Source organism: Cetorhinus maximus, chromosome 3, assembly GCF_964194155.1.
Source record: "Cetorhinus maximus chromosome 3, sCetMax3.hap1.1, whole genome shotgun sequence".
In the NCBI taxonomy this organism is placed as follows: Eukaryota; Metazoa; Chordata; class Chondrichthyes; order Lamniformes; family Cetorhinidae; genus Cetorhinus; species Cetorhinus maximus.
Window position 1 is genome coordinate 183,598,998 of NC_135881.1, and position 26,488 is coordinate 183,625,485.

The 26,488-nt window shown below is 45.2% G+C and overlaps 1 protein-coding gene across 1 annotated transcript; it reads left to right on the forward strand.

The window, feature by feature from the left end:
• The first annotated feature begins 319 nt into the window (after positions 1-319).
• On the forward strand, positions 320-26,488 carry LOC144674374 (uncharacterized). The gene is made up of 4 exons (XM_078535776.1): positions 320-379; positions 1,176-1,319; positions 14,697-14,772; positions 26,322-26,488. The coding sequence occupies exons 1-4, from the start codon at positions 320-322 to the stop codon at positions 26,486-26,488; spliced, it is 447 nt and encodes a 148-aa protein (XP_078391902.1).

The following is a 26,488-nucleotide window of genomic DNA, read 5'->3' on the forward strand; positions in this document are numbered from 1 at the left end:
CAGTTGGCGCTCCAGATCCCGACAACTCCCTAAGTGAAAATATTTCTCCTCATCTCCTTCATGATGTTTTGCCAATTAATTTAAATCTATGACCCCTGGTTACTGACCACTTGCCAAAGGGAATTGTTTTTCTCTATCCACTTTATCTAAACCTCTCATCTTAAAAACTTAGATTAAGTCACATCCCAGCCTTTACTATTTCAAGGGAACAGCCTTAACTTTTCCAGCCTCTCTACACAAACAATCAATGATTCCATTTGTTTGAATGAAGAGATCCAAACCTAACCAGGTTTTTTCCTTCCTACTGTAACAGAAAATTATGGAAAAAAAGGTGGAAGATAAATCAATACAAAAGATTGTTAAACCAAAACCTGAACAGGTAAGAGGAACATGGAACTATCAACATAAAACTGATACTTTTCTTTGAAACAGCGTACTGTGCTAAAAAGTTGCCCATGAAAAGTAATATGCAGCTGACATTTTACTTTTGTTTGAACCCTTTCCTGTACCTGTTAACTTACTCCTTTCTCATGCTTTTATCTGCAGTAAGATCTTGTTAGGACCTGAATCATTTCATCAGCTCCAACATTTCAATATTAAACTGACCCCAGCCTGTGACAGGAGGTATTGACAATCAGAAAAACCTGGAGTTAATATGACATAATATGGCATGAAATTGCCTGGTTTGCCACCTGTCTGCTATTTTAACCCCTTGCCCACACTTCCTGTTGTCTGCGCAAGGTTAAAATTGGGTTATTTATTTTACTATTCAGCCCTAGTTATTTTTGATACAATCAATGGATAGTGTAAGACAGGTAGCATAAGAATCCTTTTAAAATGGCAGTGGCCTGTTGGTAGAGTAACATATTTGAGCATCAATGTAAGTGTTCATAAGCTGAGTGTTGGCTTGCCTTTTGTCTTCTTTCTATCATTCATTTCACTCCTGTTACCCTTGGTGGAGGCCAACTGCTTCTGCCCTTGTCTATTTTTGCGTAGCTCATCGTGACCCGCTTTTAGAGAGGGTTTTACAAAGTCAGGAAGATGGATCGGCATTGATTAAGTTTTGTTGTGATTATTAAAGAGGAAATACATAGAGACAGACAAGCATGTTCGATGTTTCATCTTGCCAGAAATAATTTAAACCTTGTGTTTTAAACATTGTGTTTGCAACGCAGACAAAGATATCTCAGGCCCCTTCAGCTGAACAGTCGAAGCTACAGAATGGATACTACCACATTCATGAGTATTTAGAAGAGACTAAATGGATAACTAATGCAATGCACACTGGGAAGCCCCTTTCTTTGTGCCTTAAAGAACTGGTAAGTTAAAAAAAATCATAACAGTGCTAAAATTACTTTAAAAGTTTGCAGGTATAAATATGTCTTTTGGGTAACTGATTATAAGATTTACTTTTTAATCTAAATATTGGAACTTATGAAATTGGGAACTATTACGCCAGACTGCAATATAGAATAAGTGTACCACATTTGTGTCATAGTCAACACACTTGTTGAATGTTTGGAATTAATTGATTAATTATGTAAGAAATCACTGCTACAATTTGTAGTGAATGTAAATCTATATTTAGTATTGATAAAAATAAGGGGCTGTATTTTACCTGAATCAAGAAAGTCCAGCCACAAGGACTGAAAGTGGGTCCTGAGCCTATGCGGGTGACAGGGCTGTGGAGGGTGATTTTACCCATACTGGCCAATTAAGAGGCTGCCGCTGGGACTACCATCCAATTAAGGAGCAGCCAGAAAGCAAGACCGCACCTCGGCCCCCACAACACCCCAACTCCCCCCGCCCCCCAGCCCCCCGGCCAACCCCCTCTCCCCGCAGCCTGGGAAGCCACCAGGAGGCCTGCTCGATTAACTTGGCTATCTTCATACACAGCGGGGGCCCTTCCTGATACCAGTAAAATGCCGATGGGGTTAAAGTAGCCGTTAATTGGCCATTTAATTGAATCAAGGAATAGAGCAGAGTGGGGCAACAACTTGCCCACTTAAAGGATTGTAGTAATGTCAGGAGGTAAGTGGGCTGTGGTAAAAGGGAATGCAATGGCAGTTGCAGGAGGAGAGAAGGGGGAAACATAAAATTTTATAAGGTTGATGTTGAAGCTCTACTTCAGAAATCAGAGAAAAGAAAGCTGCTATTGTTCAAATGGGTGGGACAAAACCATCAAAGGCAATAACGCTAACCGTACGGAAGAAGTTGACTATGACCATATGGAAGAGGTTGAATATGGCTATGAGTGCGGGTTGATAACCAAAGGAACTCGTAACAGTGTCAGAAGAAGTTTAGTGACCTCAAGATCATGAATTATCAGTTGATTAACAGGAAAGCACACTAAAACACAGAATAGAAATTTACTCATTGTGCCCTTGTATTCAAGCTGTTCCATTTGGGATAGAACATGGCATCTTGTTCCTTGCCTGAGACACATTGTAATTGGCAGCACTCATAGCAATTGTCCCACAATCTATAATGCATGTGACAACCATGAAATCTCATATTGTAGATCCTTGTTCCCTTCCACCTATTCTTATCGCCATCCATTCCATCCAGCCTCTCCACAAAAGAGGATACACTGTAGATTCAGCGGAATGATTCTGGAATTTAAAAGGTTAAATAGAGACATGAATGTGGAAAAAATCATGTTCAAGCTTTCTGAATATGTTATTGTTTTCATCTTCTCAGTGCTAAAGATGTTGTGTAATTTGTCATCCCACAGCTATTACACAGCTGCTTTGCTTTAGACAGATAGTTAACAATTCTAAAATATGTGCAACCATTGTGAAAAAGAACCTACTTTTGATAGTATTCACTGGATTTTTATATGCTTTCCTCTTTCATCTTCATGTAGCATCCTTTAAATGCTACTGGAATTAAGGCATGGATTATAGTCTGGGAAGTGCTGCCATCTTTCTAATAGTACTGTGTGCCTACACTAGGTGGCATCTGTATTGTTCCTCAACAAGATGCCGCTGTGTTGACCTGGCTTAAAGGGACTGCACATGTCAAAGTACCAATTCCTTTTCCCGACCAGAAATAAGATTCTGCAATCATTTGCATTGACCTGTGTTGCTTGTTGTGCAGCTATCCTGCAATAACCATATTGTGAACTATATCACTATTAGCCTCACTATTAGCTGTAGTTTCTTTTTGTATTCGTAACTCTAAAAGATGCAATTTGAAAAAAAATTGCCTTGTTTAGCATCTTTTCTAATTAACTTATTTTACTGACTGAAATTTTATGTTGGTTGGCACCATCTGATATCCATTCTCAAAAATGTGTTGATTATTTTATACTTTACATCAGACCAATTTAGTTTTGGTCACCATCACTCAAATACTCATCATTTGAAATGTTGTTATTTTCAACAATCATATAGTGCTATTTGGCACTGAACACAAAAGCAATGGACATCGTTTCCAAGTGCAGTGCCACACTGTGTGCTAAATCTGTTTGGGTTCTGGGCTTCCATCAACCAGGACTGAGTCCTGCTTAATATGGGGTGCAGTGGCGTAGTGGTGTTGTCACTAGACTAATAATTCAGAGACCCAGGGTAATGTTCTGGGGACCCGGGTTTGAGTCCCACCATGGCAGATGGTGGAATTTGAATTCAATAAAATCTATGCAATTAAAATGTTGATTGTTGTAAAAACCCATCTGGTTCACTAATGCCCCTTTAGGGGAAAGAAATCTGCCATCCATCTGAGTGTGACTTCAGACCCACAGAAATGCGGTTGACTCGTACATGCCCGCTGCAATAGCAAACCACTCAGTTATTTCAAATTGCTAGAAAGTCAATTGCTGATTACCACATACTGTTCCCCCCTCAGCTGATGAATCAATACCCCTCCATGTTAAACCCCACTTGATGGACCACCTGGCATCAGCTTAGGCACAGGAAACAGCAAACTGTGCAAAGTCCTCCTTACTAACATTGTGCCAAAATTGGGAGAGCACCTCACAGACTAGTCAAGTCATAGTCATACTCTCAGAATCATACAGATAATGTACCAGACACCACCATCCCCCATCCCTGGGTATGTCCTATCCCACTGGCAGGACAGACCCACCAGAGGTGGGCACAGTCAGGAGGGAGTTCCCTGGGAGTTCACAACATCGACTCCAGACTCTGTGAAGTCTCATGGCACCAGGTCAAGGATGGGCAAGGAAACTGCCTGCTGATTACCACATATTGTTCCCTGCTCAGCTGATGAATCAGTACTCCTCCATGTTGAAGCACTGAGGCTGGCAAAGGTGCAGAATGTACTCTGGGTGGGGGACTTCAATGTCCATCACCAGGAGTGGCTCGGTAGCACCACTACAGACCAAGTTGGCTGAGTCCTATAGGACATAGCTGCTAGGCTGAGTCTGTGGCAGGTGGTGAGGGAACCAACAGAGGGGAAAATATATTTGACCGCATTCTCACCAACCTGACTGCCCTAGATGCATTTGTCCATGACAGTATCGGTAAGAGTGACCACATCATAGCCCTTGTGGAGACAAGGTCCTGTCTTCACATTGAGGATACCTTCCACCAATGGACATGGCCATTGTGCTAATTGGGATAGATTTTGAACAGATCTAGCAACTCAAGACTGGGAACCAGGAGACGCTGTGGGCCATCAGCAGCAGCAGAATTGTGCTCAGCCATAACCTGTGACCTCATGGCCCAGTATATCCCCCATTCTACCATTACCACCAAACCAGAGGATCAAACCTGGTTCAATGACGGAGGGCATGCCAGGAGCAGCACCAGGCGTACCTAAAAATGAGGTGTCAACTTGGTGAAGCTACAACACAGGACTACTTGCGTGTCAAACAGCATTAGCAGTAAGCGTTAGACAGGGCTAGGCGATTCCACGACCAATGAATCAGATCTAAGCCCTGCAGTCCCGTCACATCCAGTCTGAATGGCGGTCGACAATTAAACAACTCACTGGAGGAGGAGGCTCCACAGATATCCCCATCCTCAATGAAAGGGGTGCCCAGAACTTCAGTGCAAAAGATAAGGCTGAAACATTCGCAACAATCTTCAGCCAGAAGTGTCGTGTGGATGATCATCTCGGCCTCCTCTGGAGGTCCGCAGTATCACAGATGCCAGTCTTCAGCCAATTCGATTCACTCCAGGTGATATCAAGAAACAGCTGAAAGCACCGGGTACTGAAAATGCAATGGGCCTTGACAATATTCCGGCAATAGTACTGAAGACTTATGCTTCAGAACTTGCTGCACCCCAAGCCAGGCTGTTCCAGTCCTGTTACAACACTGGCATCTACCCAGCAATGTGGAAAATTGCCCAAGTATGTCCTGTACACAAAAAGCGGGACAGATCCAACTTGGCCAATTACTGCCCCATCAGCCTACTCGCAGTAAAGTGATGGAAAGGGTGATCAGCAGTGCTATCAATCAGTAGTTGCTTAGTGATAACCTGTTCACTGACGTCCAGTTTGGGTTCCATCAGGGCCACTCAGTTCCTGACCTCACTACAGCCTTGGTTCAAATATGGACAAAAGAGGTGAGGTGAGAGTGATTCCCTCTGATATCAAGGCAGCATTTGACTGAGTATGGCATCAGGGATCCCTAGCAAAACTGGAGTCAATGGGAATCAGGGGAAAACTCTCTGCTGGTTGGAATCATACCTAGCACAAGGGAAGTTGGTTGTGGCTGTTGGAGGTCAATCATCTCAGCTCCAGGACATCACTGCAGGAGTTCCTCAGGGTAGTGTCCTGGAGCCAACCATCTTCTGCTGCTTCATCAATGACCTTCTTTCCATCATAAGGTCAGAAGTGGGGGTGCTCGCTGACGATTGCACAATGTTCAGCACCATTCGCGACTCCTCAGATACTGAAGCAGTCCATGGCCAAATGCAGCAAGACATGGACAATATCCAGGCTTGGGCTGACAAGTGGCAAGTAACATACATGCCACACAAGTGCCGGGCAATGACTATCTCCAACAAGAGAGAATCTAGCCATCTCCTCTTGACATTCAATGGCATTACCATCTCCCACAACCAACATCCTGAGGGGTTACCGTTGACCAGAAACTGAACTGGACTAGCCATATTAATACTGTGGCTACAAGAGCAGGTCAGAGGCTAGGAATCCTGCAGTGAGTAGCTCCCCTCCTGACTCTCCAAAGCCAGTCCACCATCTACAAGGCACAAGTCAGGAGTGTGATGGAATATTCTCCACTTGCCTGGAGGAGTCCAGCTCCCACAGCACTCGAGAAGCTTGACGCCATCCAGGACAAAGCAGCCCACTTGAGTGGCACCACACCCACAACATTCACTCCCTCTTCCACTCATCACACAGTGGCAGCAGTGTGTACCATCTACAATATGCACTGCAGGAACTCACCAAGGCTCCTTAGACAACACCTTCCAAGCCCACAACTGCTACCACCTAGAAGGGCAAAGGCAGCAGATAGATGGGAACTCCACCACTCAGAAATATATTGCCGTTCCTTCACTGTTGCTGGGTCAAAATCCTGGAGCTCCCGCTCTAACAGCACTATGGGAAGTACCTACATTACAAGGACTGCAGCGGTTCAAGAAGGCAGCTCACCACCACCTTCTCTAGGGCAGTTAGGGATGGGCAATAAATGCTGGCCTCTCCAGTGATGCTCGCATCCCATGAGTGAAAAAAAAGTGAGACTTAAGTAGAACAGGGAAAACTCTTGCTCTCACAGCCCTGTTTTTCTCAGCCGTGGCAATGGCTCTTCAGTAAATCTAGGACCTTCCATCAACAATCGGCCAGTCAGTTCACAACCATAGTGTCACATTTGACCCTGAGTTGAGCTTCTGACCTCTTCCTCTCACCAACACTAAGACCGTCTATTTTCACTTCAGGACTCTGCCCCTGTCTCAGCTCATCTGCTGCTGAAACCCTTATTCATGCAAACCTGAGGAAACCAAAACACTGCTACCCATCTTGCACCAAGTCCTGTTCACATATCACACCTTACATTAACTTTAAAATTCTCATCCTTTTTTTCAAATCCCTCCGTGGCCTTGCCACTGCCTATCGCTGTGACCTCCTCCAGCCCCACAACCCTCTGAGGTATCTGTGCTCATCTAATTCCAGCCTCCTGACCGTCTCTGATTTGAATATTCTCCAATAGAATGGCCATGCCTTCAGTTGCCAAGATCGCAGGCTTTGGAATTCTTCCCTACATCTCTCTGCCTCTCTACCATGCTTTCTTCCTTTAGGACAATCCTTAAAACCTATCTCCTTGACCATGCTTTTGGCCATCTGACCTAATATCTTACTGTGGCTCGGCGTTATGATTTGTTTAGTAAGGTTCCAGTGAAGCACCTTGGGACATTTAATTGCATTAAAAGTGCTGTATAAATAAAAGTTGTTGTTGACTCCAGTGGGAACTTGGACAGTAAAACCATTGCTGAGCGATTCCAACTATTGTGCCATTCTGTTAAAGTGCCATATTGTTTGACATATACAAGGTCTAGACCACCCTGGTGTTTAATATCTCGGCTCTGGAGGACCATACGTTGACCTTTCAGCCTCTGCTCAGGTATTTGTAAAAGGCTCATTCTGTAGATTTTGTTATGTCTACCTCCATTTTTAGCAAACTCTACACCGTTATGCCTTTATTAACCAAAGTAACAATTCACTGGGAGCTGACTCAATGTTGCCTTTCATAGAAAGTGTAACATCAAACAGTCTAATCCTGTTCTACCCATGAGTCCACAAAGCTGTATTCATGAAGCAGTCAGTTCTAACGAGAGGGATCAGCACTGATACAGGTTCCATGCCCTTAAATCCATGGAATGTGGGTGGGGAGGTCAGATGGCAGATGGCAGATTGTTGACGGTTGGTTTACCGGCAGCCTCCCAACTGCAGGCTATGGTGAAGATTGGTCACAGCTCTTTCAGGAATGGCCCTCCTGAGGGTACCCTCCAGATCGAGATGTTGCATGCCTCAGACATTGGTGAATCCTGCATTGCCGTTGAGTTGCTGGGGCTTATGTTTCCCCACTAGAATTACAGTAGTTTCACCAGCTGCCCTTTGATGCCAAAGGACTTGTTGGTGAGCAAGTTGAACAGGTGCTGGAGTTGCAGGAACTCCTCCCACCATTCTTCATTTTACCCCATCAGCATAATTTTGAAAGTATACTAGAGAGGTTTGTTAAGAAAAAACTATTAGAAGTAACAGTAGGAAAGAAACATGCTTTAAAAAGAGGCGAAATCAAGGTGGAGAAGAGACTGCATTTTGATAAGATGCACACCCTAGGCCATAGAAGGAAGTCAGAAAGGAGATAACATTCTGACCATAATTTTTCCATCCTGTTTAGATATACAAATTGTGCTGAGAAATAGTAAGATAGCCAATGTACTACTTTGTTCAAGAAGGAAGTAAGATCTAGTCTGATTAATTATAAGCCAGTTATTCTTACATAAGTGGAAGAGTTCTTAGAGCCAATAATTTGAGGTAAACTTAGTGAGCATTTGGAAGTGCATAGTTCAATTAAGGACACTGGTGTCTGACACGTTTAGCAGAGCTCCTTTGAAGTAATTTTACAGATATAGGATATGCTTTAGATGTGGGGTGTACATTGATTCTCTGAAGGAATTCAGTATGGTTGTGTACTGTTGGTCGAAATTTGACAACTTGGATGGAAGTTGGTCGATGGACGGAAAACCCCAAGGCCAGGGATTTCTGTGCCCGCCGACGCCAAATGTGTTCGGTGGCGTGAGCAGACAACATGGCACAATTAGTTTCAAGATGGCGTGAAACCAGCTTGTGATCGTCCGCTCAGCCCACCGATGGCGGGCTGCGTTTCCCACCATTGGATGTCAGGAAACTCATTGTAATACGTCTGCATATGATTATTAGATCTTCCAGCCAGAATCGTCCCGTTTCCCAGCGCCCCACCCCCCCGCCATGTCCATCCGCATTGGTGGGAAAGCATGCCAACGTGTTTCACAGCAGCATTTATAAGGTGTGCAGCTGGCGAGCTGCACTTTGAGGGGAACTCGGAGACGAGTACACAGTAACGTTGCACAGCACTCACTAGGGCCGCCTGTTGGATTTCAAGCTTGAGGCACTTTGGCGGGTAGGGGGCAAGGGCAGCCCGGCGGTTGAGGTGCATTTGGGGGGGTTAGCGGGTCGCGTTTTATTGGTCTGCAGGACAGTTGGACGACTGCGCATGTTGTGTGATCTCCTTGCTGAAGCTGGCCATGGAGCAGTCACTGGTGGAGGCGTTCACAGCCCCTTGCGATGTCATCATCCCGGTTTGGGCCAGTCTCCCCCATGGTTCAAGCTAATAGTGCAGCCTTGCAGTGTGGGTTAGGAGAATGCCTGTGCCTGAGCTGAGAGCACAGCATGCAGTCCAATGGGCAAAGCTGCCGACAATTGGTTGGGTGGAGTGGGGCGGAGGTGGGTGGGGTTTCGGGCAGCCATGCAGCACACTAATCTCTGGCCATCCAAGTGGTGGCCAAGACTCTCTGTGATGCGTCAAGGGGCCTTCACACTTAACCAGGACAGGTTCTTAGTATACCCTTGCTAACCCACGTGTATCTGTCATTCATCCTGCAGGAGGAGTACATGAGGATCATAGTGCCTGGTGAACTGGCTGTATGCCTCTTGGCGTACAGAGAGCGAAGACAACGGAGGAGTGAGCGACTGAGGAGCCTGGCTGGGCAGAGGGAGGAGCAGCACTCTTAGGAAGAAGGGGCGGCTGGGGCCCTCCTGACATGTTCCTGAAGAGCCACAGCGAGCCGTCGCTGGTCAGCGCTTGGCGACACCCAGAGCCTATAGAAAACGCCTTTCATTCCTGCAGATGACCGAGAACCAATGCCGCCGAAGACTGTGCATGTCTAGGGAACTGGTCGGTCACATTTGCCAGCTACTGCAGGATTTGGCACCACAGGCTGATGGAGAGCGTCGATTGCCAGTGACTGTGAAAGTGACAATGGTGCCCAATTTCTATGCCAGTGGCTCCTTTCAGAGCTCCACAGGTGACCTCTGTGGGATTCACAAGCCTCCACCCACAAATGAGGTCACGGATGCCATCTTTGCAAGGGCACACACCTTTGTGCATTTCGCCTGGGACCAGGACAGCCAGGAAGCAAGAGCAGTTGGATTTACCCAGATTTGCCAGGTTTCCCACAGGTGCAGGGTGCCATCGACTGCACTCACGTGGTGCTCAGGTCTCCGTCACAACACAAGGTCAACTCCATCAACCGCAAGGGATTCCGTTGGCTGAGTGTGCAGCTGGTGTTCGACCACCAGCAACACATCTTCCAGGTCTGTGCACGGTTTCTGGGGAGTGTGCGTGACTCCTACATTCTCAGTCGGTCACAGGTCCCTGGAGTTTTCCAGGGTCCACAGAGGCTGCAGGGATGGTTCCTCAGGGACAAAGGCTACCTGTAGAGGATGTGGCTGATGACACCCATGCGGCAGCCTCAGACTGCAGCAGAGTGAAGGTATAAGGAGGCTCATGCTGCAACTCGCACAATGGTGGAGCAAACCATTGGTTTGCTGAAAATGAGGTCCCAGTGCCTGGACCAGTCTGGCGGAGCCCTGCAATATAGTCCACAGAGGATGATGGAGGAGCTGGAGGTCTCCTCCAATGAGGAGGACGCCGACGGGGATGAGCATGAGGAGGTCCTCGAAGATGGCGATGCGGCCCTCGCACTGGTCAGATGAGGCAGGCGCGCTAATCCTTTGTCCGCCTTCAGCACCCGTCCCCTTCAGGTGCATAGCGTCACTGGTCACAGATACTGAAGAGATGAGGGCCAGCCCCACCTTAAAGGTGCTGAGAGCACACAGAGAGAATGACGGAACTCTGTGACGCCTGCCCACGACATTCTGGCAGCAATGACAAGCACCATCGAGGTGCAGGCATCAGTAATGTTTCCAGGGAGTGTGAGGCCAGACCATCGCTTTGGTCTGAAGGCTACACAGAGCACAGGGAAGAGGCCCTAGATTGAGACACCTGCCCTTATCTTGTGCAGAAAGGTTTCACATCTGAGTGACATGAACACTGCTCATCAGGACAAGGAGCCACAGGCAGGGAGACATTCTTGGGAGTTTATTGAGAATAGTGAACAATATGTACAAGTGATTAACACCCATGCCTAGGTTGTGCAACTACATCTTCTTAACTTTCCTAACCCTGTTGCTATGCCCTGGTGCCCCCCAGACATCCACAATGGAGGTGGAGGCAGCCAGCTGACTGCTACACCTGACCTTGGTGGGCGCCCTCTGGAGTGCCAAGAGCTGGAGGCCCCGGTCTGCTTTCTGGGTCCTGCTGTGTGGCAGTGGCAACCTACTTGGCCTGTGGAGCTGGAGCTGCTGAGGTCACAGGAAGGAGGGAGTTGGATTGGCCAGACACTCCCGGAGTCACCTGGGTGGATGGCCCCGGGGCGGGGGGGAGCACCTGCTGATCCTCCTCCCTATAGGTACCCAAGGGCCCCAGGCTGACTCTTTGATGAGAATGGGTAGCTGGAATGATATCAAGCTGCCCCGGACTCCTCTCGTGTACACACTGTTGGAGGCCGACTATGGCATCAGCGATGGAGTTGAATGCGGGAGCGATATCTTGGACCAAGGTCTCCATGGCAGCTGCCATATTACCAGTGTTGACCTCGGTGCATTGGCACGCCAGCACCATCACCTCAGCTTGAAGGCACGTGGACTCCTCCACCGTGCCTTGCAATCTGAGGAGTGCAGTGAACATCCCTTCCTGATGTTCCCGTGCTGGGTGGAGGACTTCAACGTACATCACCAAGAGTGACTTGGTAGCACCGCTGCTGACCGAGCTGGCTGGGTCCTAAAGGACATAAGTGCTAGACTGGGTCTATGGCAGATGGTCAGGAAACCGACAAGAACAAAAAATATACTTGACCTCATCCTCGCCAATCTGCCTGCCACAGATGCATCTGTCCATGACAGTATCGGTAGGAGTGACCACCTCACAGTCCTTGTGGAGACGAAGCCCTGTCTTCACGTTGAGGATACCCTCCATCATGTTGTGTGGCACTACCACTGTGCTATATGGAATAGATTTTGAGCAGATCAAGCAAACCGAAGCTGGGCAACCTTAGGGCACAGTAGGCAATCAGCAGCAGCAGAATTGTATGCAACCACAATCTGTAACCTCGTGGCCTGGCATATACCCCACTCTACCATTACCACCAAACCAGGGGATCAACCCTGGTTCAATGAAGAGTGCAGACGGGCATGCCAGGAGCAGCACCAGGCATAGCTAATAATGAGGTGTCAAACTGGTGAAGCTACAACACAGGACTACTTGCATGCCAAATAGCATAGGCAGCAAGTGATAGACAGAGCTAAGCAATTCCACAACCAACGGATCAGATGTAAGCTCTGCAATCCTGCCACATCCAGTTGTGAATGGTAGAGGACAATTAAGCAACTCACTGGAGCAGGAGACTCCATAAATATCCCCATTCTCACTGATGGGGGAGCCCAGCACATCAGTGCAAAAGAGAAGGCTGAAGCTTTTGCAACAATCTTCAGCCAGAAGTGCTGAGTGGATGATCCATCTCAGCCTCTTGTGGACGTCCCCAGTATTACAGATGCCAGTCTTCAGCCAATTCAATGCACTCCAGGTGATATCAAGAAAGGGCTGAAGGCACTGGATAGTGCAAAGGCTTTGGGCCCTGACAATATTCCAGCAATAGTGCTGAAGACTTGTGCTCCAGAACTTGCCGCGCTCCTAGCCAAGCTGTTCCAATCTGGCTACAACACTGGCATCTACCCATCAATGTGGAAAATTGCCCAGGTATATCCTGTACACAAAAAGTTGGACAAATCCAACCCGGCCAATTACCACCCCATCAGTCTACTCTCCGTCGTCAGTAAAATAATGGAAGGGGTCACCAACAGTGCTATCTAGTGGCACTTGTTGCAATAATCTGCTCACTGATGCTCAGTTTGGGTTCCACCAGGGCTACTCAGCTCCTGACCTCATTACAGCCTTGGTTCAAAATGAACAAAAGAGCTGAACTCCAGAGATGATGTGAGAGTGACTTCCCTTGACATCAAGGCAGCATTTGACCGAGTGTGGCATCAGGGAGCCCAAGCAAAACTGGAGTCAATGGGAATCAGGGGGAAAACTCTCCGCTGGTTGGAGTCATACCTAGCACAAAGGAAGATGGTTGTGGTTGTTGACGGTCAATTATCTCAGTTCCAGGACATCAGGGTAGTATCCTAGGCCCAACTATCTTCAGCTGCTTCATCAATGACCTTCCTTCCATCATAAAGTCAGGAGTGGGGATGTTAGCTGACGATTGTGCAATGCTCAGCACCATTTGCGACTCCTCAGATGCTGCATTTGGACATAGACTGCTTCATTAAGACCTGGACAGGCTTGGGCTGACAAGTGGCAGGTAACATACATGCCACACAAGTGCCAGGCAATGACCATCTCCAACAAGAGAGAATCTAACCATCTCCGCTTGACATTCAATGGCATTACCACTGTTGAATCCCCCACTATCAACATCCTGAGGGTTACCATTGACCAGAAACTGAACTGGACTAGCCATATAAATACTGTGGGTACAAGAGCAAGTCAGAGGCTTGGAATCCTATGGTGAGTAACTCCCCTCCTGACTCCCCAAAGCCTGTCCACCATCTACAAGGCACAAATCAGGAGTGTGATGGAATACTCTCCACTTGTTTGGATGCAATACTCAAGAAGCCTGACACCGTCCAGCACAAAGCAGCCCTCTTGATTGACACCCCATCGACCTCCTACAGCCTTCACTCCCTCCACCACTGGAGCACATGGGTGCAGTGTGTTCCATCTACAAGGTACACTGAATCAACTCTCCAAGGCCTCTTCAGCAGCACCTCCCAAACCTGCAACCTCTACCACCTAGAAGAACCAGACCAGCAGGCACATGGGAACACCACCAGTACCACGTTCTCTTCCATGTCACACACCATCCTGACTTGGAAATATATTGCCGCTTCTTCATTGTTGCTGGGTCAAAATCCTGGAGCATTCTACCTGACAGCACAGCGATAGTACCTACGCACTCAGATTGCAGCGGATTGAGAAGGTGGCTCAACACTACCTTCTCAAGGACAATTGGGGATGGGCAATAAATGCTGGCCTTCCTACAGTGAAGAAAGAAAAAGCTAGATTAGTGAAATAGACTTGGAAATGGCAAATGCTGTTTAATGTAAAGGATGGCATAGTAACAATTTTGGGACGAAAACCGGGGTAGGAGTATACCTCTAATAGAAAGAGGCTAAAGATGTCAATTCGGAGGGTCCTAAGGGTTCAAATTTATTTTTTGGAAGCACAAGAGCAGGTAAATAATATCAGAAAGAAGCCGATTATCATTTGGGTTTTATAAATGGGGCATTGAGTGCCAGAGGAAAGAACTACTGATAATTTTATTCAAAGCCACAGGTATGCTATATTTGGAGTACTGTGAGCAGTTTTGGGTGCCACATTATAGAAAAGATGTTGGTGTCATAGAGAGCATGTAAGATAGATTCACTAAGATAATATCAGGGATAGGACATCACAGATAACAGGATGAAAATTGGATGGGTTCTACAGGAGTGTATGGTCCATTCCTCCAGATTACTGTCCAAGTGGAGAAAATGAAAACAGCACCCAATATTTTTGACTTTATTTGTAGATCTAATAGATTGTTTTTCTGTTCATTATCTAGGACCAGATGTATGCTGAAGCCAAGCGGCAAAAAGAATTTCGAACTGTAAGAATAGATCAGGAAAGAGCACCATCAGGTAAATGCTGGCTGAGTAATGTTTGGAGATTATGCCATGTACAGCTGAGTACTAGAAGTAAACCTTTAGAAGTCCCTAAAAATCCATGGTATTATGTATCGACTCTGAAATCATAAGACCAGCACTGAAGGACAGAAGGTCAGAAATTCCTGAGGTTGCAAAGAGCAAAGAATGGGCACCGAGCCTGCAAGAGGTCCGAATTTGGGGAATACCAATTTCCACCAGGGTTCTGGCCAAACTCATTGCCACTCTAAATTCTGGCTGGAGAGGCATGCCTAGCTGGCTTGTCTTCTGCTCAATTTCTCCCCACATCAAGAGGGAATGTTCGGAAGAGTTCCTGGCAGTTCTGGAAATTCTGCCTGTGAAACTTGTTGTGAGGCACCAAAGATGTTGGGAGAGTTATGACTTCTATTGAGGCCACTGGAAAGGCCCCAGATGGTTCTAAGATAACAGTAAGCAATCCCATGGAGGTTGGTTACTTTTCCTAAATTACCTTGTTTTCCCTTAAAACATTCTTCAGTGTGGGACGGCTGTTGGGGTTCCAGTAGTGAAGAGACTATGGACAGCTGTGTCGTCCACTAATGCATCAAGGCAGGCATTGCTGATGCATTTTTACAGGCCTGGGTGACCTGCCATGGCAACGATAATTACCCTCTCTCTGTACTTGTATGCAGTGCTGGAATCCTGCTCCACAGCTCCCCTGCTGGTGGAGATGGGACTTTGTGTACCAGATTTTGAAATGATTAGATCAGAGAGTCCTGTGTGGAGGTCAACATGTTCGGTTTGTTGCATTTCCCATTTCCCAGCCATTGACCTCCTGATGCAAATCTCCATTTTGTGCTCTGATCAAGCATGGGTTAAAAACGTAACCCTAAAAATAAATTGGATTTCATGTTTTATTTTTATCAGATTATCTCTGCAACAGTAACTCACAGCAAATATTAGATTGATAAGACTATAATTTCCTGTTTTTCCATGTCATCTTGCTCAAATACTGTAATGGAGTTACATTTGCAATTTTCCAATCTAAAGGGACAACTCACTGATGGAAAAGCTTTTAAAGGTGCATCTTCAATTTCTTCATCTATTTTCCTACAAAATCCTGGGGTGGAACCCATCAGGTCCTGGGGAGCTGTCAGACTTTAGGTCAATTATATTTTCTAATACTGTTTTTCTTCTTATAATAACTTTCATGAGTTCCAGTCCTTGATTTATTAATAGCTTCTCTGGAATATCCTCTTCTGATGTGAAAATTGACCTAACATAATCATTCACCGAGTCTGCCATTTGCTTATTTTCACTTGCAATATTACCCACATGACCCTTGCTAACTGTTTTTCTTCCAATAAAACCTTTCTCTTTTAATCTTGATATCCTTTTAAGTTTCTTTCCCTATACTCTTCTTTGCTGTTCCTTTTATCTAGTCCATCAATTTCACTTTTATATGTTCTTTCATTTATGCTTTCTCATCTCTTTTGTTGAACATGACTGTTTTATTTTATGAGTAGAGTTCATGCTCCTTTGGGGTTTTTCCTGTCCTGTTTTATGCAAAATTCATTTTTGAACACCTCCCACTGTTCACCTGTAGTTTCTTTCAAAGAATGAAAGGTTTACCTTATGGTATGCAACCTGCTGTTTCCCTTCATTTGTTCAACTTCGAAATACAGTTAGAAAAGTAATACAAAGATATGACAATCTATAGTCAAAAGGTTTCTGTTACCAATATGAGCAGGTAAATGCTTAAATGTGTCCTGATAACGTTTGTCTCTGCTATTTTAACAAAGCCATTGACCCATTCAAACTAAGCAAGTTTGTTAATACACCCAATACTAATTTCTAGGCTTGTTTATGCAAGTTATTTCAGAGCATAGAAACATTCCATTGATTAAAGACAGTAAAGCTCAATAAAGGCACATTAACTGTTTCAGGCGTAGAATCTTGTGCCCTCCTCTGTGGTAAGTTTGTTGGTGGGGGGTGTTTAATTGAGTAGGAGGGTGGTGGGTGATGACACCACCACTTTCCCACCTCCATTCCAACTAAGCCCGGTGGAAAGACCCATGGACAATCTTCCTGCCCCGATGCCAATTGAGGCCCTTAATTGTGCAATTAATGCCTACTTGAAGACCTCGTCCCGCCGTCACTGCAGTTAATCCAGCAGCAAATGGGGGGGGCTCACCATGCAGGGAACATGACGAGCAAAACCTGGCGTATTTATTTGTGGGTTCCCAGGGGCATCCCTCATTCAAAGGCACCAAATGCCTCATAGAGGGGGCAGAATTTTCTGCCTGTCGGGTGGGCGGGCCCGACCCAATCTTCGGCGGGCGGGGAGCCGATCCCCGCCGGAGAAGCGGGCCCCGCCGCCATTTTACATGGGCGGGCCAATTAAGGCCCACCCAGCGTGACGTCCGGCGGGAAGCACTATGTACTTCCTGGTGCAGGCGGTGGGGGGGATTCTCCAAATGCGAGAGTGCGCTCTTTCACGCATGCGCACGAAAGACTGACAGCTGTATAAACTTTAAAAATAGAAAAATAAAAAAATCCTTAACATGTCCCCCTCATGTGACAATGTCACACGAGATGGGACATGTTTATAAATTACAATAAAACTTTATTAAACTTTTTAAAACCCTACAGGAAACCTAATTCCGCCGCAGGATGAGGTTTCATGTTTTTTCTAGTTCCCGCCGGGGCTCCTGGCCTGCCCGCCAACCTTAAGGTTGGATGGGCAGGTCCTTTAATTGTTTAAATGAACCTGTCAATGGCCTCAATTGGCCATTGACAGGTCGGTGGGCGCACAACTGATTTGGCTGTGCCCCCGTCTTCCTGAAAATTTAAATGGGGTGGGATGACGTCGGGGTTCACCCCAATGTCATCCCGCGTCATTTTACGCGTCGGCGAGCGGGCCCCGCCCCCTGCTCACTGACGGCAAAATTCTGCCCAAGGACTGAGTATCGGAAAAGTTGGGGAGGGGGTGGGGTGGTTGCCACCCTGCCCTTGCTGCCAATTCCCCGTCCTGCCTTCACTGTGAGCCCCTCACTGCCACCACTCACCTGTGCTTGCATTCTTCCTCGATTCGTGGCCTCAGGTGGGTACAGTACCATGCCTGCCTGATGGCGCTGCAGAGTACAGAAGAGCTGTCGGCTCTAATAGTAATTTTCAGCACACTGACATTCAAAAGATGTTCTGCCTATCGCACAAATGAGTAATATGGTATATGAATTTCAGTGCCAGTGTGATATTAGGTATGTAGGCCATACGTCCCAAAGACTGGTGGATCATATCAAACAGCATGTCCCTTTGGCTGTTCGCAACAGGCAAGGTACAGACTGTACCCAACCAGCCCATGCTTGCAGAACTCAAAACAGTGTCCAACATAAGATGTGATTCCGTGATTGGGAAACATTTGCTAAATAATCCTCAGTATGCTAAGAATTACACTGACAATCAATTTAAGATTGTCAGTCGGAGTTGCAGTGTGGCACATTTGCATATGCTGGAAGCTGCATATATTAATACACAGGGCTCTGTTCTTTGCAGACAGAGAGAACATGTACACACATTGTGCCTGTTTCAGCTAAACAACTAAGTGACAGCTATTCAGTGGTTTATTCCTCAGGGCAATGCCTTGACCCAATCAGAGTCAAGCTTCCTGGTTTAAATTTCAAACAATGCTCGGCAGTTAATTGTCAGTCAATGTCAATTGGTGCATTTTTCATGGCAACGCCTCTACCAATCACAGTCTACTAGCCAACTGATCAGCACTGTCTTCTCATACAGTATCAATTGTTGTTCCCTCTACATTTGGTATTCTTGCGAATTATCCTGAGGAGTATAAGACAAAAAGCTTCGACAAAAAAAAAAATATCTCTTTTTTTCAGCAAAACCCACAAGGACTGATTTTCCTGACTGTCCCAGGACAAGTTCTGTTGCTGGAAACATCAACAGATAACGATCAACCTCCTTTATAAAACTTTGCAGTTATCAAACCTACATTGTGGCCAAACCCCAGGCCAGGGCTTCCAAGGTGGACCCCATGTCCACTGTTGAACTGGCCGATGTGCCTCACTCCCATCAGCATACCAGCTTGCCATTCTTCCTCCAGGCTGGGGTCACAGAAAATCTTAGTCTTTGAGTTCACACTCCCTGCCATGCTTCTTCCTATGGCACTGGTCTTGTTTGGGGTGGGTGGAGGCTGTCTGGTAGATAGTCCAACAGAAGCTCCCATGCAAGGCCAAACCCCACCATTTACAGGTCTCAATCCAATTCATAGAGTTTGCATCATACTCCCATGGGAGTTACAGTGGGAATGCACTAGAGCACTGTGGATTTTCAGCCAAACCATGCTCATGTCCCTGTGACAATAAGTTCCAATAAAGCACAAATAATGGAGGTCATTTTGACCCACCCTGGCAGCTGAAGGGAGACAGAAGGACTGGCTCCATCAAATACATGACATTTCAGCATGATTTGTGGGCCCTGGCTCCTCAAGCTTACTTACCTTCCTCCCCTGCAATCAAATCCTCACTGTTTGATTCAGCTCCTTCTGATGCCCTATTTTCAACTCCTTCCCTGGATCTTTCCCAATATTGGACAGCCAGCACTAAACAACTCTCACTGTCATCAAGATGTGTTGCAGCAAGTAGGCAGAGGAGCTTTGGACAATCCATTGATGATTTGGCCAACCATATAATAAAACAGTAGGAGATAAAGGGTAGAGAGAGCTAAATTTACTTTGTGGTGCTCACAGTAGCACTCCTGCACTTTGTCGCTCCATGCAGTCACAAGAAAGTAAAACGAACATATCTGTTTGGGTTACTCCTGAGCCCTTTGGAAACGGATGAACAGGGAGAGCAAAGGGCCAGCGGTGGTTTGGGCAGTCATCCCCTGGGTGCCCCACAGTTTTCTGATGCCTCCCTTGTTGAAGCCCTGATCGGGGCAGTGGAGGACAGGAGAGTTCTACACTTCCCTCCTTCTGGAAGAAAAGCTATATCAAGCCAGACCACTAAAAGTAACCTTGGATGCCAGCAGCCTCACTTTCCTCTTAAACGCCCATTCTCTCCTCCCAAAACGAAGCTTCCCAGCTCTAGTGATGGCACCTCTGCCCAACTGAATAAGCAACAAGTTTACATTTCCCTTTTAAATCTCCCCTTTTTTGCAACTTTTCACACAACAGTCATGAGCACTAATGACTCTCCACTGTGTTTCTGACAGCAATGTGTCCCAGACCCTCCGTGTCCTCCATGCTTGCCATTTGAAAATTCCAAATTGTTGCTCCCTATACTCCTTACAAGCTCAACGAGCAACTAGGGTTGCAGGTGACCACTTACCTTCTCCCACCCGCCCTTTTGAAAATGTAATTGTGCCACTGAGGTGTCAGTAACTAGTGATGCCTTCCGAGTGTGTGATTTTCTGGGCCTGCCGTCACCTGAACTTGTCTCTATGGGCGATTGAAGATTCAGCCCATGGTTATAAGGTGCCCAAGGTTGGGAAATAAATATTCCATTGTGCACAAGATTTTGAATAAGACAAGAAGAATGGAAAAGAAGGAGAAGGAATAGTTCTGATAATAAAAGCAGATGCAAAGATGGTAGTAAGAAAGGATCTTAGTTTAGAAGATCAGGAAGTAAAATCAGTAGTAGTGGAGATTAGGAATAACAAGGGTCTGAAAACAATGGTGGGAGTAGGTTATAAAACCCTGAATAGTAGTTATAAAATTGGACAGAATATTAAGCAATAAATAATTGGAGATTGTAACAAAGGCAATATAATAAAAACGGGAGACTTTAAACTACGTAAAGACTGGACAAATTAAATTTGCAAAGATAGTCTGGAAGATGAGTTTGCAGAATGCTTCCATAGTAGGTTCCTAGAACAATGTGTTGTGGAACCAACTAGAATCAAAGCTATTTTAGATCTAGTGTTGTATAGTGAGACAAGGTTAATTAGCAATTCTCTGGAAAAAGTGATCATAATATAATTAAATTCCATGCTAAGTTTGTGAGTGGCATGCTCAAGTCCAAAAGAAGGAATTTAAACCTAAAGCCAATTACTTTGGTATTAGGGAAGAGGTGGCTAAAGTTGATTGGGTAAATAGATTAAAAGGCATGAAGGTAAATAAACAGTGGGAATAGTTAAATATATTATTCAAGATGTTCAACAAAAATACTTCCCATTAAAAAACAAAAAGTCAGTGAGAAAGATCCACCTGTGGCTTATGAAGGGGGAATTAAGGGTGGTATTTACTTGAAGAAGAGGTTTATGATGTTGCAAATAGAAGTAAGCCTGAGGGTTAGGAGAGTTTTAGAAACCAGCAAATAGCAACTGAATAGTTAGTTAAAAAAAGGGGGAAAAATAGAATGAGAGTAAATTAGCCAGGAATATAAAAATGGATTGTAAGAGCTTTTGTAGGTACATAAAAAGGAGCAGAGTAACTAAAGTAGACATTGGTCCCTTAGAAGCAGAAACAGGAGAAATTATCATGGGGAATGAGGAAATGGCAGCATCATTGAACAAGTATTTTATGGTCAGAATCTTGGGTTGGCGTGCAGGAATGGGCCCTGCTTGCCAATGCGTAAAATGATGCGCGGTGACGTCATTCTGATTTTTGGTTCGGCGGGCGCGCACCGGAGTTGGCTGCGCGCCCGCCAAACTGTCAAAGGCCTGTTAAGACAATTTAAAAACTAATTAAAATACTTAACAGAGCTGCCTGTCCAACCTTAAGGCTGGCAGGCAGGTGAAGAGCCCAGGCAGCCTTCGCATTTATCATGAAACCTCACCGGCGGGCGGGATGAGGTTTCATGAAGTGTTTATAAATTGAATAAAATTTTTTATTAAAGTTCATTGACATGTCCCAGCTCATGTGACACTGTCACATGAGGGGACATGTCTTAAAATTTTTCTTTTTCTTTATTAAAATTTTTGATAATCAAACTAATCTCCCTGAGGCAGCTCTGTGCCTCAGGGAGATTTGTGTGTTCTTTCACGTGCCCGCTCCCGCTCAGCTTCCCCCCTGCCCCCCGACGGGCAGAAAATTCTCCCCTACCTCTGACTTCACAGTAGACTACACAAATGGATACCACAAATAGAGGGTAATCAAGGAACTAATAAGAATGAGGAACTTTAGGCACTTAATATCAGCAGAGAAAAAGTATTGGAGAAATATGAAGGACTAAAAGCTGACAAATCCCCAAGACCTGATTTCAGCAATATCTTTTAGAAGCCCCCAGATGTAGGCTGAGATAATGGATGCACTAATTATGATTTTCCAAAATTCCCTAGATTCTAGAACAGTCCCAGCAGATTGGATGTTAGCAAATGTAACATTGCAATTCAAGTAAGGAGGGATAACGAAAGCAAAGAGCTATAGGGCAGTTAGCCTGACATCAGTCATTAGGAAAATGCTAGAATCTATTATTAAGAAAGTCTTAACAGTGCACTTAGAAAATCATACTGTGATCAGAGTCAACATGATTTTAAATCATGAGAATCTAATTAGTATGGTAGATAAAGGGGAGCCAGTAGATGTAGTATTCTTGGGACAGAATTTTTTGCTCAGTGTGCAGGCGTGTGCCCGGCCCACTCGAGCATGAAATTGCACGTGATGACGTTGGGCAAGTGCCTTGACATCATCGTGCACTCGCGCAATATTTCAATCGGCAGGCGCGTGCGTGAGTCTGAAGCGCGCTCACCGACAATTAAGAGGCCTATTAAGGCCATTAAAGTAGTAATTAACTGAAAATTTTCGTTGCCTGTCCAACGTTACGGTTGGTGGATGGGCGATTCGGCCAGGCGGCCTTTGCCTTTTTCAGGAAACCTCATCCCATGGACGGGATGAGGTTTCCAAAATTAATTTAAAAGAAAATTAAAATGTTTGGACTGAATTTTCACCATCTATATGTTCCGGTGACTGGTTCTGATGCGTGGGCATTTTTTCCTGTTTTTAAAATCTTTATTTTTTGCCTTTAAATTCTTCAGTTACCTGAGGCAGCTCTCTGCCTTCAGGGAGCTTTCATTCAGTGCCCCCGCATGCCTGCGCTGACTTCAGCGCTCACTCTCCTCCCGCCCCCACCCCAGTAGTGTGAAGCCTTTCAGTGCACCTTTCACCCTGGCTGGCCGTTAATTGGCCAACCAGCGTGAAATTGCGGTCGGGGGCTGATTTCGATCGGGGGTCCGTTTCCTGGCTGCTCCTGGGCCCGCTGATTGCGGGCTCCCACCGAACTAAATATCCTGTCCTTGGATTTCTAAAAGGCATTTGATAAGGTGCCACATGCACAAATAAGGACACATGAAATTGGGGATAATATATTAACATGGATAGAGGATTGGTTAATGGACAGGAAGCTAAGAGTAGGGATAAATGTGATATTTTCAACTTGGCATTCTGTAACTGGTGGTGTGTCGCAAGTATCAGTGCTGAGGCCTCAGCTGTTTAAGAAGGGATAGAGAGTAATGTTTCTAAGCAGGAGTGCAAGCTGTGAGGAGGATACAAAGAGGCTGCAAAGAGATATTGATGGGTTAAGTGGGCAACAAGGTGGCAGGTCAGGTATAATGTGGGGAACTGCAAGTTTGTTCATTTTGGTAATAGGGATAGAAAAGCAGAATAATTTTTAAAAGTCTTAGACTAGTAAATGTTGATGTTCAAAGAGACTTGGGTGTAGACTTGCACTTGGAACACAGAAAGTTGGCCTGCAGGTGCGGCAAGTAATTGTGAAGTCTAATGGCATTTTGACCTTTATTGCAAGAAAACTGGAGCACAAGAACAAGGAAGCCTTGATACAATAATTTACACTTGGATAATTGTGAGCCGTTTTGGTCTCTGTATCCGAGGAAGGGTGTATCTGCATTGGAGGTGGTACAGCAAAGGTTTACTAGATAGGTCCCTGGAATAAGTGTGTTGCCCTATGATGAGAAGTTGAGTAAACTGGGGCTGTAGTTTCTGGGGTTTAGAAGAATTAAAGGTGATCTCATTGAAACGTACAAGATTCTGAAGGGGCTTGACAGAGTAAACACTGAGAAGCTGTTTCCTCTGGCTGGGGAATATAGAAAACGGTGAGAGGTGATGGTGGTTGTTGGCGGGACACAGCCTCAGGATAGAGGGTCAATTATTAGGGGTGAGGAAAAATTTCTTCACTCTGAGGATTAGGAATCTTTGGAATGCTCTACCCCTGTGGATGCTCCATCATTGAGCATAGTCAAGGCTGGGATAAATAGATTTTTGATCCGTTAAGAAATGGGGAGCGGGCAGGAATGTGGAATTGAGGCAGAAGATCAATCACGATTGTACTAAATGGCAGAAGAGGCTCAACAGGCCATATAGTCCACTTCCGCTCCTAATCTCTCATCAGTGGTCCATGTTATAACTGCATATGTTGCTCCCTTGTTGCAGTGAAAGCTGACATCAGAGTAATTGACATCAAGGTGAGTCTTTTTTTCTTCATTCACGGGATGTGGCTTCGCTGGCTGGGCCAGCATTTATTGCCCATCCCTAGTAAAGTCCAAGGTAGTGAAATAACTTCCAAAAAGTTGAAAATCACCTTTGAAGCAGTGAAATCAGGCTCTCAAAACAAGCCCTGTTCAGCAGAGGATGGACCCAAGCATTGCAATTTCGCTCTTTAAGGCTTTCCGACAGGTCAGTTTCAATGAACAACAAATGAAGTGGGCAATCAGTGGAGAACATACCTTCGCAACACTTTGTGACCTCAATGTTATTACAATTATGCAGCTCTTTCTTGGGGCTTTTCCCTGTTGGTTGATGCTTTCTAACTACAAAGCTTAAAAAAAGAAATATTTTTATTAAGAGCTTCCATCTCTCTGGAGGCTTCAGGCCAACCCACATCCAACAATCTTCTCTGAAAACTCTGCTCAGGTTTTGATAGCTGTGACAAATTTAACCACAGCAGCTGCGGCAATCCACAACACTCTAAAACAATCAGTAACATTCTTTAAAAAAGACAGTCTCTAAATGTTAACAGATCCTTTAAAATATTCCAGGATTCAAATCTCCATCCACATCTTTACCAAAAACTAATCAGTTCTTTCTTGGGTCATACCCTATATGTGTATCAAGTTTTGCTGAGATCTAACTATTAGCTTTTGGAATATATTGTTTACAGACAGTTAGACCAATGGGCGAAAACATTATCTCCATGCACCTACAATGGTGGAGGTAATGACTGCCCATTGTGCTCTTGCCTTGTTGACCCTGGTGAATTCCAGTCAGCTTGGGAAATTTATGCACTTGCTTTAATAGCCAGAATGCTGGATTAAATCCACAGTTAATTGTGAATGTTAATGAGGGTTTTAAATATTAAAAAGGCATATGTGACAGCCTCCCTGTTGTTTCCCCAAACTCGCCTGGTTAAACCTGGAAGTGGGTGGGATGATGTCGGGTTCCCAACTTGAGGACACCTTTTAAGCCTGTATCCCCCTCCCCCTGCCACCCTCAGCTGCGTGGAATCTCCCTCCCACTCTTGGCAGTTAAAAGTCGGCCATTAGTCTGTATTGTAAAATTGGGAAACATAGCAGCCAATTTGCATAAAACAAAGTCTTGCACGCAACAATGAACTAAATTACCAGATAATCTGCATTAGTGGTATTGATTTGAGGAATTAATACTGGCCAAGAAACCAAAAGAACTCTCCTGCATTTTTTCAAATGGGATATTTTGCATCCACTTAAGATGGCAGGCTGTACCTTTGTCTCATATATCATTCAAAAGATTGCAATTCCGTCATTGCAACCCCCTTTCCGTGCCACATTCAGATGGCAGCTAGATTAGGCATTCAGATCTCTGGAATGGGGTTTGAATGCACAAGCTTCTAATAAAGGTAAGGATTGTTTAAAAAAAAAGACACACCAAAGCTTTTCGTCTTGCACACATCAGGACACTTTGCAAGAGTACCAATATACGGGGAAAACAACAATTTATACGTATGAGGAGAGAGTGCTGATTGGTTGGCAAGTGGACTCTGGTAGAGGTGTTGCCACGGAGAATTCACCAATTGATTGTGACTGACCATTAACTACAAAGCATTGTTTGAAATTTAAACCAGGCAGCTTGATCCTGATTGGTCAAGGTATTGCCCTGAGGAATGAGTCAGTCACTTATTGTGTTTAGCTGAAACAGGTGCAATGTATGTACATGTTCTTTCTGTCTGCAAAGAACGAGGCCCTGTGTATTAATATATATAGCTTCCAGTACACGCAAATGCATTCATTCCTCAGGGCAATTCCTTGACCAATCAAGGTCAAGCTGCCTGGTTTAAATTTCAATCAGTGCTTGGCAGTTAACTGTCAGTCACCATAAATTGGTGCATTTGCCATGGCAGCACCTGTATCAATCAGAGACCACTTGCCAACCAGTCAGCACTCTTTTCTCATACATTGTAAATTGTTGTTTTCCCCTTCTATTGGTATTCTTGCAAAGTGTCCTGATGAGTGCAAGATGAAAAGCTTCGATATGTCTCTCTTTTCAGCAGTACTCAAGTTCTGTACTACCAAAGGCAAGGATGCTATAACTGAACCAAAGTAATTTGCCATTTCTCTTCTAGCACGCCGTTATTCACGAAGACCAGTAGATGAGCCAGTTCCACTTTCTACATTGAGAAGCAAAGCTGCCAAAAGATATAAGGAGTGTGGTCCCTTAGCACAAAGCATTCCCAAAGATTTAGATCATGAGGAGCAATTAATGTATGAAAAGATTATCTCTCTATGTTAA

What these genes read in the sequence shown, in the direction of transcription:
- LOC144674374 (XM_078535776.1), top strand. Translation starts at nt 320, where the DNA reads ATGGAAAAAAAGGTGGAAGATAAATCAATACAAAAGATTGTTAAACCA. An exon ending in TTAAACCAAAACCTGAACAG is followed by an intron (nt 380 to 1,175) that starts GTAAGAGGAACA and finishes TTTGCAACGCAG; the next exon opens with ACAAAGATATCTCAGGCCCC. An exon ending in TCAGGAAAGAGCACCATCAG is followed by an intron (nt 14,773 to 26,321) that starts GTAAATGCTGGC and finishes TTTCTCTTCTAG; the next exon opens with CACGCCGTTATTCACGAAGA.